The sequence below is a fragment of the Nerophis ophidion genome, linkage group LG02 (genome assembly GCF_033978795.1).
Source record: "Nerophis ophidion isolate RoL-2023_Sa linkage group LG02, RoL_Noph_v1.0, whole genome shotgun sequence".
Classification (NCBI taxonomy): Eukaryota; Metazoa; Chordata; class Actinopteri; order Syngnathiformes; family Syngnathidae; genus Nerophis; species Nerophis ophidion.
In genome coordinates, this window is record NC_084612.1 from 85,365,773 (window position 1) to 85,382,258 (window position 16,486).

Here is a 16,486-nt window from a genome sequence, read left to right on the forward strand (position 1 = left end):
TTACTGAAAATGTCAGTATTATTGTAATATTACTGTCATTTTATTGTGATACTACCGAATTATTGTGATGATATTACTTACATTTTTTTGAATTACTACCATATTATTGTTATTTTACTGTAATTTTACTGCAAGACCACATATTGTGGTAATATTAGTGCAATTTTATTGTAATATTACAGTATTATTATGGTAATTACTACTGTAATTTTATTGTAATATTACCGTATTATTGTGGTAATATTACTGTAATTTAGCTGTAATACGGTATTGTGATGTTCTTGTAATTTTATTGTAATTTTGTAGTATTGCGACCATATTGCTGTAATTTTATTGTATTAATACAGTATTATTGCAGTAATATTACTGTAAATGTATTTTAATATTACAGTATTATTCGGATAATTCTACTGTAATAGCACAGTATTATTGTGGTAATATTTTTGTAATTTTATTGTAATATTATCGTAATATTGCAAAAGTATTACAGTAATTTTATTGTAATATTAAAGCATTATTGTGGTAAAATTCATTGTAATTTTATTGTAATATTACAGCATAATTGCGGCAATATTTCTTGTAATTTTATTGTAATATTACAGTATTATTGCGGTAATTTTACCATAATTGTTTTGTAATAATACAATATTATTGCGGTATTTTTACTGTAATGTTATTGTAAATTACAGTATTACTGCAGTAATATTACTGTAATTTTATTGTAATATTACAGTATTATAGTGATTATATTGCTGTATTTTTATTGTAATATTACAGTGTTATTGTGGTAATATTGCTGGAATTTTAATGTAATACTACAGTATTGTGGTAGTGTTACTGTAATTTAATTGCAAATTACGGTATTATTGCAGATATATTACCGTAATTCTATTGCAATATTACTGTAATATTGTGGTAATATTAGTGTAATTTTATTGTAAATTACACTATTATTGCAGTAATATTACTGTAAATTTACAGTAATAATACAGCAGTATTACGTAATTTTACTGCAATTTTTTGGGAATATTAAAGTATTATTGCGTTAAAATTACTGTAATTTTATAGCAATGATACAGTATTATTACGTAATATTAGTGCAATTTTGTCGTAATAATACTACAGTATTATTGCAGTAATATTACTGTATCTAAATTGTAATATTACAATATCATTCCCATAATACTGTAATTTTATTGTAATAGTACAGTATTATTGCGGTAATATTACTATAATTTCATTGCAATATTACAGTATTATTGCGGTAATATTACTGTAATTGTATTGTAATAGTACAGTATTATTGAGGTAACATTACTATAATTTTATTGTAATATTACAGTATCATTGCGGTAATATTACTGTACTTTATTATAATATTACAGTATTATTGCGGTAATATTACTGTAATTTTATTGCAATATTACAGTACTATTGCGGTAATATTACTCTAATTTTATTGCAATATTACAGTAGTATTGTGGTAATATTGATGTAAGTAAATTCTAAAAAATACAGTATTTTTCCCATAATACTGTAATTTTATTGTAGTATTACAGTATTCTTGCGGTAACATTGCTGTAATTTTATTGCAATATTACGGTATTATTGCGGTAATAATACTATATTTTTATGGTAATAAATACAGTTCATTACATAAAATTACTGTAATTTTTTTGTAATATTACAGTTTTATTGCCACGATATTACTGTATGTAACCTGGGTGACAAAAGCCCATTAAATATCATCATTTAAATATCCTTTTAAAACCCCATTGAATATTCTTTGTAATTAAATCTTCCTATTTAAATAATTGTATTTAAATATCCTCTCAAAACCCCATTGAATATTATTTCTAATTAAATATATTTCTATTTAAATATCATTTTACTTAAATATCCTATTTATTTTCGTGTCTTTGCGTGCGTCATTACGTCACGCGGTCACATGACCACGTGCGTCATTGCGTCACGTGGTCACGTGACCTATGGCGGGAAGCATAAATTCCGGTAGTGGGCTGCTTCCGGGAAGAGCGAGAGTGACGTTGCTGCAGGTTTGTGACGCGCTTTTGTCACTAATTACTAACTAAGTTCTTTTAACTGAAATGTAATAATGTGGAACTGCAGGAGCCAACTACTTAAGCCGCGGGTCGTCGTGCGAGAGAGTTTAAGCGGGATTTATCTGCGGAATTGGTGAGTTGCATCTGTGTAGCTTAGCCGCTACATTCATTTTGAATGGAGCTGTTAGCATCTACTTCTATGCCTGTTTCTTTGAATATAGTCAACTGAATGAAACGTTAGCACTCTCAACAATTGTCTGATTTGTTTCTGGGTTGTGTTAATTTATTTTTATTTTATTTTAATCTTCTATTCCCCCCCCCCCCCCCCCCCCCCCCAGTTTATCTGTATGTCATCTTTTTTGTAAGGGGCGCTGGAAGCCGGCAGACCCGTCAGCGATCCTGTTCTGTCTCCCTGTAATGTTTGTCTGATCTTGAATGGGATTGTGCTGAAAATTGTAATTTTCCTGAAGGAACTCTCCTGACGGAATAAATAAAGTACTATCTATCTATCTATCTATCTAATTGTTTGATGCTTGTCAATGTTATGCATCCAATGCATTTTATGATGCAGTCCAGTCAACCACTGTCTGCTATGCACTTTATTTGTGGTTGCAATTGGTAGATTTTGATATTAGAGAATTAATATTTTGATATAAAAATTATTATATTATTTATTCTAATTGGATTCATGAATTATTGTACAATATTAAGAAATATGCTTGCTATTTGAATACCGTAGTATTATTTAGTATTTAGTATCTGAATGTATTTTGTGTGCGCGCACTGGAAAATTGACTGGTCCTGCCCTTGTTGTACAGGACATGTTGGATGGCGAGCTAGACCGGTCCTGCCCTTGTTGTACAGGACATGTTGGATGGCGAGCTAGACTGGTCCTGCCCTTGTTGTACAGGACATGTTGGATGGCGAGCTAGACTGGTCCTGCCCTTGTTGTACAGACCATGTTGGATGGCGAGCTAGACTGGTCCTGCCCTTGTTGTACAGGACATGTTGGATGGCGAGCTAGACTGGTCCTGCCCTTGTTGTACAGGACATGTTGGATGGCGAGCTAGACTGGTCCTGCCCTTGTTGTACAGGACATGTTGGATGGCGAGCTAGACTGGTCCTGCCCTTGTTGTACAGGACATGTTGGATGGCGAGCTAGACTGGTCCTGCCCTTGTTGTACAGGACATGTTGGATGGCGAGCTAGACTGGTCCTGCCCTTGTTGTACAGACCATGTTGGATGGCGAGCTAGACTGGTCCTGCCCTTGTTGTACAGACCATGTTGGATGGCGAGCTAGACTGGTCCTGCCCTTGTTGTACAGGACATGTTGGATGGCGAGCTAGACTGGTCCTGCCCTTGTTGTACAGGACATGTTGGATGGCGAGCTAGACTTTAGTTTCTTCTGGTCTAGCCCAGTTCTATAATTCATTGTTTACTTAATACTAGTACAGTGCTTTACTTAAGTAACTTACAGGCTACATGTAACTGTTGTAATGTTACAATATTATTGAGGGTAACAATACTGTAATTTTATTGTAATATTACAGTATTATTGTTGTAATATTACTGTATTTTTACGGTAACAATACAGTTTTTTGCGTAATGTTATTGTAATATTACAGTATTGCGGTAATATTACTGTAGTTTTATTGTAATATTACAGTATTACGGTAATATTTCTGTATAGTGTACTTGAACATAATTAGGCAGTTTTATTACTGTTATTTTTACTAGAATTTGATCAATAAATGTAATTGTACTTCTACTCCTGTATTAGTACTGCAATATTTCTGTATTATTACTGCTGTATTACCATTATAACATCATTAGGAAGTCTTATTACTGTAATATGATTGCATATTACTGTATTGCTACTGTAATATTAGTGTAGTGCGAGACCATCAAGTAGATTTTCACAATAAAAGCGTGTGGTGGACATTGTGTAGAAAAGAGGGGGCGGGTCTTCACGATGCATGTTTATGTTTACAAAGTAAATATTTCAAATCATAAAAAAGGCATTTTCTCTTAAGGTCATTTTTTTTCCATCACAAGGCAAAAAACTTTTCTGCCGAAAGATAAACAGTCCAGTCGCCGCAGCCAAAGTTCATTCATCCTCTTCCTTGATGCACACTAGACTCTGCTTAGTGATGGACGTCGCCTACATAGTCTGCTTGGTGAAGGACGTCGCCTACATAGTCGGCTTGGTGACGGACGTCGCCTACATAGTCTGCTTGGTGACGGACGTCGCCTACATAGTCTGCTTGGTGACGGGCGTCGCCTACATAGTCTGCTTGGTGACGGACGTCGCCTACATAGTCTGCTTGGTGACGGACGTCGCCTACATAGTCTGCTTGGTGACGGACGTCGCCTACATAGTCTGCTTGGTGACGGACGTCGCCTACATAGTCTGCTTGGTGACGGACGTCGCCTACATAGTCTGCTTGGTGACGGACGTCGCCTACATAGTCTGCTTGGTGACGGACGTCGCCTACATAGTCTGCTTGGTGAAGGACGTCGCCTACATAGTCTGCTTGGTGACGGACGTCGCCTACATAGTCTGCTTGGTGACGGACGTCGCCTACATAGTCTGCTTGGTGACGGACGTCGCCTACATAGTCTGCTTGGTGACGGACGTCGCCTACATAGTCTGCTTGGTGACGGACGTCGCCTACATAGTCTGCTTGGTGACGGACGTCGCCTACATAGTCTGCTTGGTGACGGACGTCGCCTACAAAGTCTGCTTGGTGACGGACGTCGCCTACAAAGTCTGCTTGGTGACGGACGTCGCCTACATAGTCTGCTTGGTGACGGACGTCGCCTACAAAGTCTGCTTGGTGACGGACGTCGCCTACATAGTCTGCTTGGTGACGGACGTCGCCTACAAAGTCTGCTTGGTGACGGACGTCGCCTACATAGTCTGCTTGGTGACGGACGTCGCCTACATAGTCTGCTTGGTGACGGACGTCGCCTACATAGTCTGCTTGGTGACGGACGTCGCCTACATAGTCTGCTTGGTGACGGACGTCGCCTACATAGTCTGCTTGGTGACGGACGTCGCCTACACAGTCTGCTTGGTGACGGACGTCGCCTACAAAGTCTGCTTGGTGACGGACGTCGCCTACAAAGTCTGCTTGGTGACGGACGTCGCCTACATAGTCTGCTTGGTGACGGACGTCGCCTACATAGTCTGCTTGGTGACGGACGTCGCCTACATAGTCTGCTTGGTGACGGACGTCGCCTACATAGTCTGCTTAGTGACGGACGTCGCCTACACAGTCTGCTTGGTGACGGACGTCGCCTACAAAGTCTGCTTGGTGACGGACGTCGCCTACATAGTCTGCTTGGTGACGGACGTCGCCTACATAGTCTGCTTGGTGACGGACGTCGCCTACATAGTCTGCTTGGTGACGGACGTCGCCTACATAGTCTGCTTGGTGAAGGACGTCGCCTACATAGTCTGCTTGGTGACGGACGTCGCCTACAAAGTCTGCTTGGTGACGGACGTCGCCTACATAGTCTGCTTGGTGACGGACGTCGCCTACATAGTCTGCTTGGTGACGGACGTCACCTACATAGTCTGCTTGGTGACGGACGTCGCCTACATAGTCTGCTTGGTGACGGACGTCGCCTACATAGTCTGCTTGGTGACGGACGTCGCCTACATAGTCTGCTTGGTGACGGACGTCGCCTACATAGTCTGCTTGGTGAAGGACGTCGCCTACATAGTCTGCTTGGTGACGGACGTCGCCTACATAGTCTGCTTGGTGACGGACGTCGCCTACAAAGTCTGCTTGGTGACGGACGTCGCCTACATAGTCTGCTTGGTGACGGACGTCGCCTACATAGTCTGCTTGGTGACGGACGTCGCCTACATAGTCTGCTTGGTGAAGGACGTCGCCTACATAGTCTGCTTGGTGACGGACGTCGCCTACATAGTCTGCTTGGTGACGGACGTCGCCTACATAGTCTGCTTGGTGAAGGACGTCGCCTACATAGTCTGCTTGGTGACGGACGTCTCCTACATAGTCTGCTTGGTGACGGACGTCGCCTACATAGTCTGCTTGGTGACGGACGTCGCCTACATAGTCTGCTTGGTGACGGACGTCGCCTACATAGTCTGCTTGGTGACGGACGTCGCCTACGTGGTCCGCTTGGTGACGGACGTCGCCTACGTGGTCCGCTTGGTGAAGGACGTCGCCTACGTGGTCCGCTTGGTGACGGACGTCGCCTACGTGGTCCGCTTGGTGACGGACGTCGCCTACGTGGTCCGCTTGGTGACGGACGTCGCCTACGTGGTCCGCTTGGTGACGGACGTCGCCTACGTGGTCCGCTTGGTGACGGACGTCGCCTACATGGTCCGCTTGGTGACGGACGTCGCCTACATGGTCCGCTTGGTGACGGACGTCGCCTACATGGTCCGCTTGGTGACGGACGTCGCCTACATGGTCTGCTTAGGACGTCACCTACATGGTCTGCTTGGTGACGGACGTCGCCTACATAGTCTGCTTGGTGACGGACGTCGCCTACATAGTCTGCTTGGTGACGGACGTCGCCTACATAGTCTGCTTAGGACGTCACCTACATGGTCTGCTTGGTGACGGACGTCGCCTACATGGTCTGCTTAGGACGTCACCTACATGGTCTGCTTGGTGACGGACGTCGCCTACATAGTCTGCTTGGTGACGGACGTCGCCTACATAGTCTGCTTGGTGACGGACGTCGCCTACATAGTCTGCTTGGTGACGGACGTCGCCTACATAGTCTGCTTGGTGACGGACGTCGCCTACATAGTCTGCTTGGTGACGGACGTCGCCTACATGGTCTGCTTAGTGACGGACGTCACCTACATAGTCTGCTTGGTGACGGACGTCGCCTACATAGTCTGCTTGGTGACGGACGTCGCCTACATAGTCTGCTTGGTGACGGACGTCGCCTACATGGTCTGCTTGGTGACGGACGTCGCCTACATGGTCTGCTTGGTGACGGACGTCGCCTACGTAGTCTGCTTGGTGACGGACGTCGCCTACGTAGTCTGCTTGGTGACGGACGTCGCCTACATGGTCTGCTTGGTGACGGACGTCGCCTACATGGTCTGCTTGGTGACGGACGTCGCCTACATGGTCTGCTTGGTGACGGACGTCGCCTACATGGTCTGCTTGGTGACGGACGTCGCCTACATGGTCTGCTTGGTGACGGACGTCGCCTACATGGTCTGCTTGGTGACGGACGTCGCCTACATAGTCTGCTTGGTGACGGACGTCGCCTACGTAGTCTGCTTGGTGACGGACGTCGCCTACATGGTCTGCTTGGTGACGGACGTCGCCTACATGGTCTGCTTGGTGACGGACGTCGCCTACATGGTCTGCTTGGTGACGGACGTCGCCTACATGGTCTGCTTGGTGACGGACGTCGCCTACATGGTCTGCTTAGGACGTCACCTACATGGTCTGCTTGGTGACGGACGTCGCCTACATGGTCTGCTTGGTGACGGACGTCGCCTACATAGTCTGCTTGGTGACGGACGTCGCCTACATGGTCTGCTTGGTGACGGACGTCGCCTACATGGTCTGCTTGGTGACGGACGTCGCCTACATGGTCTGCTTGGTGACGGACGTCGCCTACATGGTCTGCTTGGTGACGGACGTCGCCTACATGGTCTGCTTGGTGACGGACGTCGCCTACATGGTCTGCTTGGTGACGGACGTCGCCTACATGGTCTGCTTGGTGACGGACGTCGCCTACATGGTCTGCTTGGTGACGGACGTCGCCTACATGGTCTGCTTGGTGACGGACGTCGCCTACATGGTCTGCTTGGTGACGGACGTCGCCTACATGGTCTGCTTGGTGACGGACGTCGCCTACATAGTCTGCTTGGTGACGGACGTCGCCTACATAGTCTGCTTGGTGACGGACGTCGCCTACATAGTCTGCTTGGTGACGGACGTCGCCTACATAGTCTGCTTAGGACGTCACCTACATGGTCTGCTTGGTGACGGACGTCGCCTACATGGTCTGCTTAGGACGTCACCTACATGGTCTGCTTGGTGACGGACGTCGCCTACATAGTCTGCTTGGTGACGGACGTCGCCTACATAGTCTGCTTGGTGACGGACGTCGCCTACATAGTCTGCTTGGTGACGGACGTCGCCTACATAGTCTGCTTGGTGACGGACGTCGCCTACATAGTCTGCTTAGGACGTCACCTACATGGTCTGCTTGGTGACGGACGTCGCCTACATGGTCTGCTTAGGACGTCACCTACATGGTCTGCTTGGTGACGGACGTCGCCTACATAGTCTGCTTGGTGACGGACGTCGCCTACATAGTCTGCTTGGTGACGGACGTCGCCTACAAAGTCTGCTTGGTGACGGACGTCGCCTACAAAGTCTGCTTGGTGACGGACGTCGCCTACATAGTCTGCTTGGTGACGGACGTCGCCTACATAGTCTGCTTGGTGACGGACGTCGCCTACAAAGTCTGCTTGGTGACGGACGTCGCCTACATAGTCTGCTTGGTGACGGACGTCGCCTACATAGTCTGCTTGGTGACGGACGTCGCCTACATAGTCTGCTTGGTGACGGACGTCGCCTACATAGTCTGCTTGGTGACGGACGTCGCCTACATAGTCTGCTTGGTGACGGACGTCGCCTACACAGTCTGCTTGGTGACGGACGTCGCCTACAAAGTCTGCTTGGTGACGGACGTCGCCTACAAAGTCTGCTTGGTGACGGACGTCGCCTACATAGTCTGCTTGGTGACGGACGTCGCCTACATAGTCTGCTTGGTGACGGACGTCGCCTACATAGTCTGCTTGGTGACGGACGTCGCCTACATAGTCTGCTTAGTGACGGACGTCGCCTACACAGTCTGCTTGGTGACGGACGTCGCCTACAAAGTCTGCTTGGTGACGGACGTCGCCTACATAGTCTGCTTGGTGACGGACGTCGCCTACATAGTCTGCTTGGTGACGGACGTCGCCTACATAGTCTGCTTGGTGACGGACGTCGCCTACATAGTCTGCTTGGTGACGGACGTCGCCTACATAGTCTGCTTGGTGAAGGACGTCGCCTACATAGTCTGCTTGGTGACGGACGTCGCCTACAAAGTCTGCTTGGTGACGGACGTCGCCTACATAGTCTGCTTGGTGACGGACGTCGCCTACATAGTCTGCTTGGTGACGGACGTCACCTACATAGTCTGCTTGGTGACGGACGTCGCCTACATAGTCTGCTTGGTGACGGACGTCGCCTACATAGTCTGCTTGGTGACGGACGTCGCCTACATAGTCTGCTTGGTGAAGGACGTCGCCTACATAGTCTGCTTGGTGACGGACGTCGCCTACATAGTCTGCTTGGTGACGGACGTCGCCTACAAAGTCTGCTTGGTGACGGACGTCGCCTACATAGTCTGCTTGGTGACGGACGTCGCCTACATAGTCTGCTTGGTGACGGACGTCGCCTACATAGTCTGCTTGGTGACGGACGTCGCCTACATAGTCCGCTTGGTGAAGGACGTCGCCTACGTGGTCCGCTTGGTGACGGACGTCGCCTACGTGGTCCGCTTGGTGACGGACGTCGCCTACGTGGTCCGCTTGGTGACGGACGTCGCCTACATGGTCCGCTTGGTGACGGACGTCGCCTACATGGTCCGCTTGGTGACGGACGTCGCCTACATGGTCCGCTTGGTGACGGACGTCGCCTACATGGTCCGCTTGGTGACGGACGTCGCCTACATGGTCCGCTTGGTGACGGACGTCGCCTACATGGTCCGCTTGGTGACGGACGTCGCCTACATGGTCCGCTTGGTGACGGACGTCGCCTACATGGTCCGCTTGGTGACGGACGTCGCCTACATGGTCTGCTTGGTGACGGACGTCGCCTACATGGTCTGCTTGGTGACGGACGTCGCCTACATAGTCTGCTTGGTGACGGACGTCGCCTACATAGTCTGCTTGGTGACGGACGTCGCCTACATAGTCTGCTTGGTGACGGACGTCGCCTACATAGTCTGCTTGGTGACGGACGTCGCCTACATAGTCTGCTTGGTGACGGACGTCGCCTACATAGTCTGCTTGGTGACGGACGTCGCCTACATAGTCTGCTTGGTGAAGGACGTCGCCTACATAGTCTGCTTGGTGAAGGACGTCGCCTACATAGTCTGCTTGGTGAAGGACGTCGCCTACATAGTCTGCTTGGTGACGGACGTCGCCTACATAGTCTGCTTGGTGACGGACGTCGCCTACATAGTCTGCTTGGTGACGGACGTCGCCTACATAGTCTGCTTGGTGACGGACGTCGCCTACATAGTCTGCTTGGTGAAGGACGTCGCCTACATAGTCTGCTTGGTGAAGGACGTCGCCTACATAGTCTGCATAGTCTGCTTGGTGACGGACGTCGCCTACATAGTCTGCTTGGTGAAGGACGTCGCCTACATGGTCTGCTTGGTGACGGACGTCACCTACATGGTCTGCTTGGTGACGGACGTCGCCTACGTAGTCTGCTTGGTGACGGACGTCGCCTACATAGTCTGCTTGGTGACGGACGTCGCCTACATGGTCTGCTTGGTGACGGACGTCGCCTACGTAGTCTGCTTGGTGACGGACGTCGCCTACGTAGTCTGCTTGGTGACGGACGTCGCCTACATAGTCTGCTTGGTGACGGACGTCGCCTACATAGTCTGCTTGGTGACGGACGTCGCCTACATAGTCTGCTTGGTGACGGACGTCGCCTACATAGTCTGCTTGGTGACGGACGTCGCCTACATAGTCTGCTTGGTGACGGACGTCGCCTACGTAGTCTGCTTGGTGACGGACGTCGCCTACGTAGTCTGCTTGGTGACGGACGTCGCCTACGTAGTCTGCTTGGTGACGGACGTCGCCTACATAGTCTGCTTGGTGACGGACGTCGCCTACATGGTCTGCTTGGTGACGGACGTCGCCTACATGGTCTGCTTGGTGACGGACGTCGCCTACATAGTCTGCTTGGTGACGGACGTCGCCTACATAGTCTGCTTGGTGACGGACGTCGCCTACATAGTCTGCTTGGTGACGGACGTCGCCTACATAGTCTGCTTGGTGACGGACGTCGCCTACATAGTCTGCTTGGTGACGGACGTCGCCTACATAGTCTGCTTGGTGACGGACGTCGCCTACATAGTCTGCTTAGTCACCTACATAGTCTGCTTAGTGATGACCTACCTAATAACAGCTAGCACAGTCTCTGTAGGACACCATGTCTCTGTAGGGGACTTCTTTGTAGGAGAAGTCGCTGTTGGGGACGTCTCTGTAGAAGACTTCTCTGGGGGGGATGTCTTTTTAGGGGATGTCATTGTAGGAGGAAGTGTTTTTAGGGGACATCTTTGTAGGGGACGTGTTAATGGGGGATGTCTTTGTGGTGACCGTGTTTGTAGGGGACATGTTTGTAGAGGACGTTTTTGTAGGGCACCTCTTTTTAGGGGAAAAGTTTGTAGGTAACGTGTTTGTAGGGGACTTCTTTGTAAGGATTGTGTTTGTAGGGGACGTTTTTTTAGGGGACGTGTTTGTGGCAGATGTGTTTGTAGGGGACGTGTTTGTAGGGGGCTTCTTTGCAGGGATTGTGTTTGTAGGGGACGTCTTAGTAGGGGACGTCTTAGTAGGGGACGTCTTAGTAGGGGATGTGTTTGTAGGGGACGTGTTTGTAGGGGACTTCTTTGTAAGGATTGTGTTTGTAGGGGACGTTTTTTTAGGGGACGTGTTTGTGGCAGATGTGTTTGTAGGGGACGTGTTTGTAGGGGGCTTCTTTGCAGGGATTGTGTTTGTAGGGGACGTCTTAGTAGGGGACGTCTTAGTAGGGGACGTCTTTGAGGGAGACGTCTTTGTGGGGGCCGTGTTTGTAGGGGAAATGTTTGTTGAGGACATATTTGTAGGGGACGTCTTTGTGGGAGCCGTGTTTGTAGGGGAAATGTTTGTTGAGGACGTCTTAGTAGGTAACGTGTTTGTAGGGGACTTCTTTGTAAGGATTGTGTTTGTAGGGGACGTTTTTTTAGGGGACGTGTTTGTGGCAGATGTGTTTGTAGGGGACGTGTTTGTAGGGGGCTTCTTTGCAGGGATTGTGTTTGTAGGGGACGTCTTAGTAGGGGACGTGTTTGTAGGGGACGTCTTTGAGGGAGACGTCTTTGTGGGGGCCGTGTTTGTAGGGGAAATGTTTGTTGAGGACATATTTGTAGGGGACGTCTTTGTGGGGGCCGTGTTTGTAGGGGAAATGTTTGTTGAGGACGTCTTAGTAGGGGACGTTTTTGTAGGGGAAGTCTTTGTAGGGGACGTGTTTGCGGGGATCGTGTTTGCAGGGGACGTCTTAGTAGGGGACGTCTTAGTAGGGGAGGTCTTAGTAGGGGATGTGTTTGTAGGGGACGTCTTAGTAGGGGACATATTTGTAGGGGACTTCTTAGTAGGGGATGTGTTTGTAGGGGACGTCTTAGTAGGGGATGTGTTTGTAGGGGACGTCTTAGTAGGGGATGTGTTTGTAGGGGACGTCTTAGTAGGGGACATATTTGTAGGGGACTTCTTAGTAGGGGATGTGTTTGTAGGGGACTTCTTAGTAGGGGACATATTTGTAGGGGACTTCTTAGTAGGGGATGTGTTTGTAGGGGACGTCTTAGTAGGGGATGTGTTTGTAGGGGACGTCTTAGTAGGGGACATATTTGTAGGGGACTTCTTAGTAGGGGATGTGTTTTTAGGGAACGTCTTAGTAGGGAATGTGTTTGTTGGGGGCGTCTTTGTGGGGGCCGTGTTTGTAGGGGACATGTTTGTTGGGGTCTTCTTAGTAGGGGACGTTTTTGTTGGGAACGTCTTTGTAGGGGACGTCTTTGTAGGGGGCTTCTTTGCAGGGATCGTGTTTGTAGGGGACATGTTTGAAGGGGATGTCTTTTTAGGGGACGTCTTTGTAGGGGGCTTCTTTGCAGGGATCGTGTTTGTAGGGGAGGTCTTAGTATGGTGACTTATTTGTAGGGTGCGTCTTTGTGGGAGACGTCTTTGTGGGGGCCGTGTTTGTAGGGGGACATGTTTGTAGGGGACGTCTTATTAGGGGATGTGTTTTTAGGGGATGTCTTAGTAGGGGATCTGTTTGTAGGGGACATGTTTGAAGGGGACGTCTTTGTGGGAGACGTCTTTGTGGGGGCCGTGTTTGTAGGGGAGGTCTTAGTAGGGGATGTGTTTGTAGGGGACGTCTTAGTAGGGGATGTGTTTGTAGGGGACTTCTTAGTAGGGGAAGTGTTTGTAGGGGACGTCTTAGTAGGGGATGTGTTTGTAGGGGACTTCTTAGTAGGGGAAGTGTTTGTAGGGGACTTCTTAGTAAGGGATGTGTTTTTAGGGAACGTCTTAGTAGGGAATGTGTTTGTTGGGGGCATCTTTGTGGGGGCCGTGTTTGTAGGGGACATGTTTGTTGGGGTCTTCTTAGTAGGGGACGTTTTTGTTGGGAACGTCTTTGTGGGGGGCGTGTTTGTAGGGGGACATGTTTGTTGAGGTCGTCTTAGTTGGGGACGTTTTGTAGGGGACGTCTTTGTAGGGGGATTCTTTGCAGGGATCGTGTTTGTAGGGGACATGTTTTTAGGGGACGTCTTTGTAGGGGGCTTCTTTGCAGGGATCGTGTTTGTAGGGGACATGTTTGTAGGGGAGGTCTTAGTATGGTGACTTATTTGTAGGGTGCGTCTTTGTGGGAGACGTCTTTGTGGGGGCCGTGTTTGTAGGGGGACATGTTTGTAGGGGACGTCTTATTAGGGGATGTGTTTTTAGGGGATGTCTTAGTGGGGGATCTGTTTGTAGGGGACATGTTTGAAGGGGACGTCTTTGTGGGAGACGTCTTTGTGGGGGCCGTGTTTGTAGGGGGACATGTTTGTTGAGGTCGTCTTAGTAGGGGACGTTTTGTAGGGAACGTCTTTGTAGGGGACGTCTTTGTAGGGGGCTTCTTTGCAGGGATCGTGTTTGTAGGGGACATGTTTGTAGGGGACATGTTTGTAGGGGACGTCTTATTAGGGGATGTGTTAGGGGATGTCTTAGTAGGGGATGTGTTTGTAGGGGACATGTTTGAAGGGGACATGTTTGAAGGGGACATCTTTGTAGGGGACTTCTTTGCAGGAATCGTGTTTGTAGGGGACGTCTTTGTGGGAGACGTCTTTGTGGGGACCGTGTTTGTAGGGGACATGTTTGTTGAGGACGTCTTAGTAGGGGACGTTTTTGTGGGGGCCGTGTTTGTAGGGGACGTATTTGTAGGGGAGGTTTTTGTAGGGATCGTGTTCGTAGGGGGACATGTTTGAAGGAAACATATTTGTAGGGGACGTCTTTGTGGGGGTCGTGTTTGTAAGGGACATGTCTGTAGAGGACGTCTTAGTAGGGGACATGTTTGTGGGAGAAGTTTTTGTAGGGATCGTGCTTAAAAGGAATGTCTTTGTAGGGGACGTATTTGTAGGGGACGTCTTTGTGGGGGCCGTGTTTGTAGGGGACCTCTTTTTAGGGGACGTCTTAGGGGACCTCTTTGTAGGGGACGTGTTTGAAGGGAATGTCTTTGTAGGGGACATGTTAATAGAGGACGTCTTCGTAGGGGACCTCTTTGTAGGGGACGTCTTTAAGGGTCGGCCTTCAAAGGGGGCGGGGTCACATGACACGGAGAGGCTACATCCAAGCTGGAGGTTGTGTGATGTCCACTGTAGAGGACGTCTCCGTCACGTCAGCGCTTCACTTCCTGCCGCCAGAAGGATGACGGTGCATTCAAGGTCTGTAGTTTATTTCAGGTTGGCGACACTCGCTGACTGATGGACACTGGCAGCCGTGACGGAGGACAAAGAAAAGACGACGCTGACGTTTCCCGCCACGCGTCCGCTGGCCAAACCAAGCCAGTGCAGCCTTTTGGCGAGCAGGAGTGTCGCTGGGACGCCATCTTGTCTCCTCCAACACATCACCGCTGTTCAACTGTCCACCGAGGTCAGCTAGCGATTAGGGCGCTAGTTGTCAACCAGCCTTTTTAGACACAGATTAGTGGCGCCCGAGTCAGCTAGTGATTAGCAACAAAAGCTGTCAGCTAACGATAGGGGCGCTAGTTGTCAGCTAGCCATTAGCGGTGCTTAATGTCAGCTATCGATTAGCTTGTGATTTGTCAGCTAGCCATTAGCGGTGCTTAATGTCAGCTATCGATTAGCTTGTGATTTGTCAGCTAGCCATTAGCGGTGCTTAATGTCAGCTATCGATTAGCATGTGATTTGTCAGCTAGCCATTAGCGGGGCTTAATGTCAGCTATCGATTAGCATGTGATTTGTCAGCTAGCCATGAGCAACAAAAGCTGTCAGCTCATGATCCGAGCGCTATTTGTCACCTAGCAATTAGTGTCGCCAGTTGTCAGCTACTGATTGACAACTAAATCTGTCAGCTAACAAATAAGTCACTAGCTGTCAGGTAACGATTAGTGCACTAGCCATGAGCTAATGATTAGGGTGCTAGTTGTCAGCTAGGGATTAGCATGCTAATTTTCAGCTAGAAATGAGCAACAAAAGCTGTCAGCTAAGGATTAAGGCACTAGTTGTCAGTTAACGATTAGTAGTGCTGGTTGACAGCTAGCGATTAGCATGTTAATTGTCTGCTAGCAATTAGCAACAATAGCTGTCAGCTAACAACTAGGGTGCTAACTGTCAGTTAGTGATTAGTAGTTGTCTGCTAGCAATTAGTGTGCTCGTTGTCAGATAGCAATTAGCAACAAGTGCTGTCAGCTAACAACGAGGACGCTAATTGTCAGTGATTAGTGGCGCTAGTTGTCAACCAGCGATTAGTTGTCTTTTTGTCAGCTAACGATTAGAAACAAACCTGTCAGCCCATGATCGAGACGTTTGTTGTCAGCTAACGATTAGGGCACATGGTTGATGATCATTACAAAATGTGCAAAATGTTTTTTGTTTAAAAATGCTACCCGTGTGATTGGATGATGGGAATGTTGCTTGAAAGACGAGGTGACTTCTTTCACATCATGTGATGGCATCGTACCCTTTCAAGTATCCTGACAAGTACCCTTACAAGTATTCTTACAAGTACTGTTACAAGTATTGCTACAAGTACCGTTACAATTATTGCTACAAGTACCGTTACAATTATTGCTACAAGTACTGTTACAATTATTGCTACAAGTACTGTTACAAGTATTGTTTCAATTCCCGTTACAGGTACTGTCACAAGTAAAGTTACACGTTCCGATACTATTATTGTTAAAAGTACCCTTACATGTATTGTTACAAGTACTGTTACAAGTACTATTACAAGTATTGTTACAAGTCCCATTACAAATACCGTCACAAGTACCGGTACAATTATTGTCAAAAGTACTGTTACAAGTACCGTCAAAAGTATTGTTACGAGTACCTTCACAAGTATTGCTACCAAGTACCGTCAAAAGTATTGTTACAAGTAC

General features: G+C 47.9%; 1 protein-coding gene across 1 annotated transcript; it reads right to left on the reverse strand.

Annotated features, from left to right (window-relative positions):
* Nucleotides 1-13,037: 13,037 nt before the first annotated feature.
* Nucleotides 13,038-13,700, reverse strand: LOC133548275 (salivary glue protein Sgs-3-like). Its single transcript, XM_061893592.1, has one exon. The coding sequence runs from the start codon at nucleotides 13,698-13,700 to the stop codon at nucleotides 13,038-13,040; it is 663 nt and encodes a 220-aa protein (XP_061749576.1).
* Nucleotides 13,701-16,486: the final 2,786 nt, after the last annotated feature.

Excerpts from the sequence above, each read along its gene's own strand:
- LOC133548275 (XM_061893592.1), bottom strand. The coding sequence starts at position 13,700 with ATGTCCCCTACAAACACGATCCCTGCAAAGAAGCCCCCTACAAAGACG.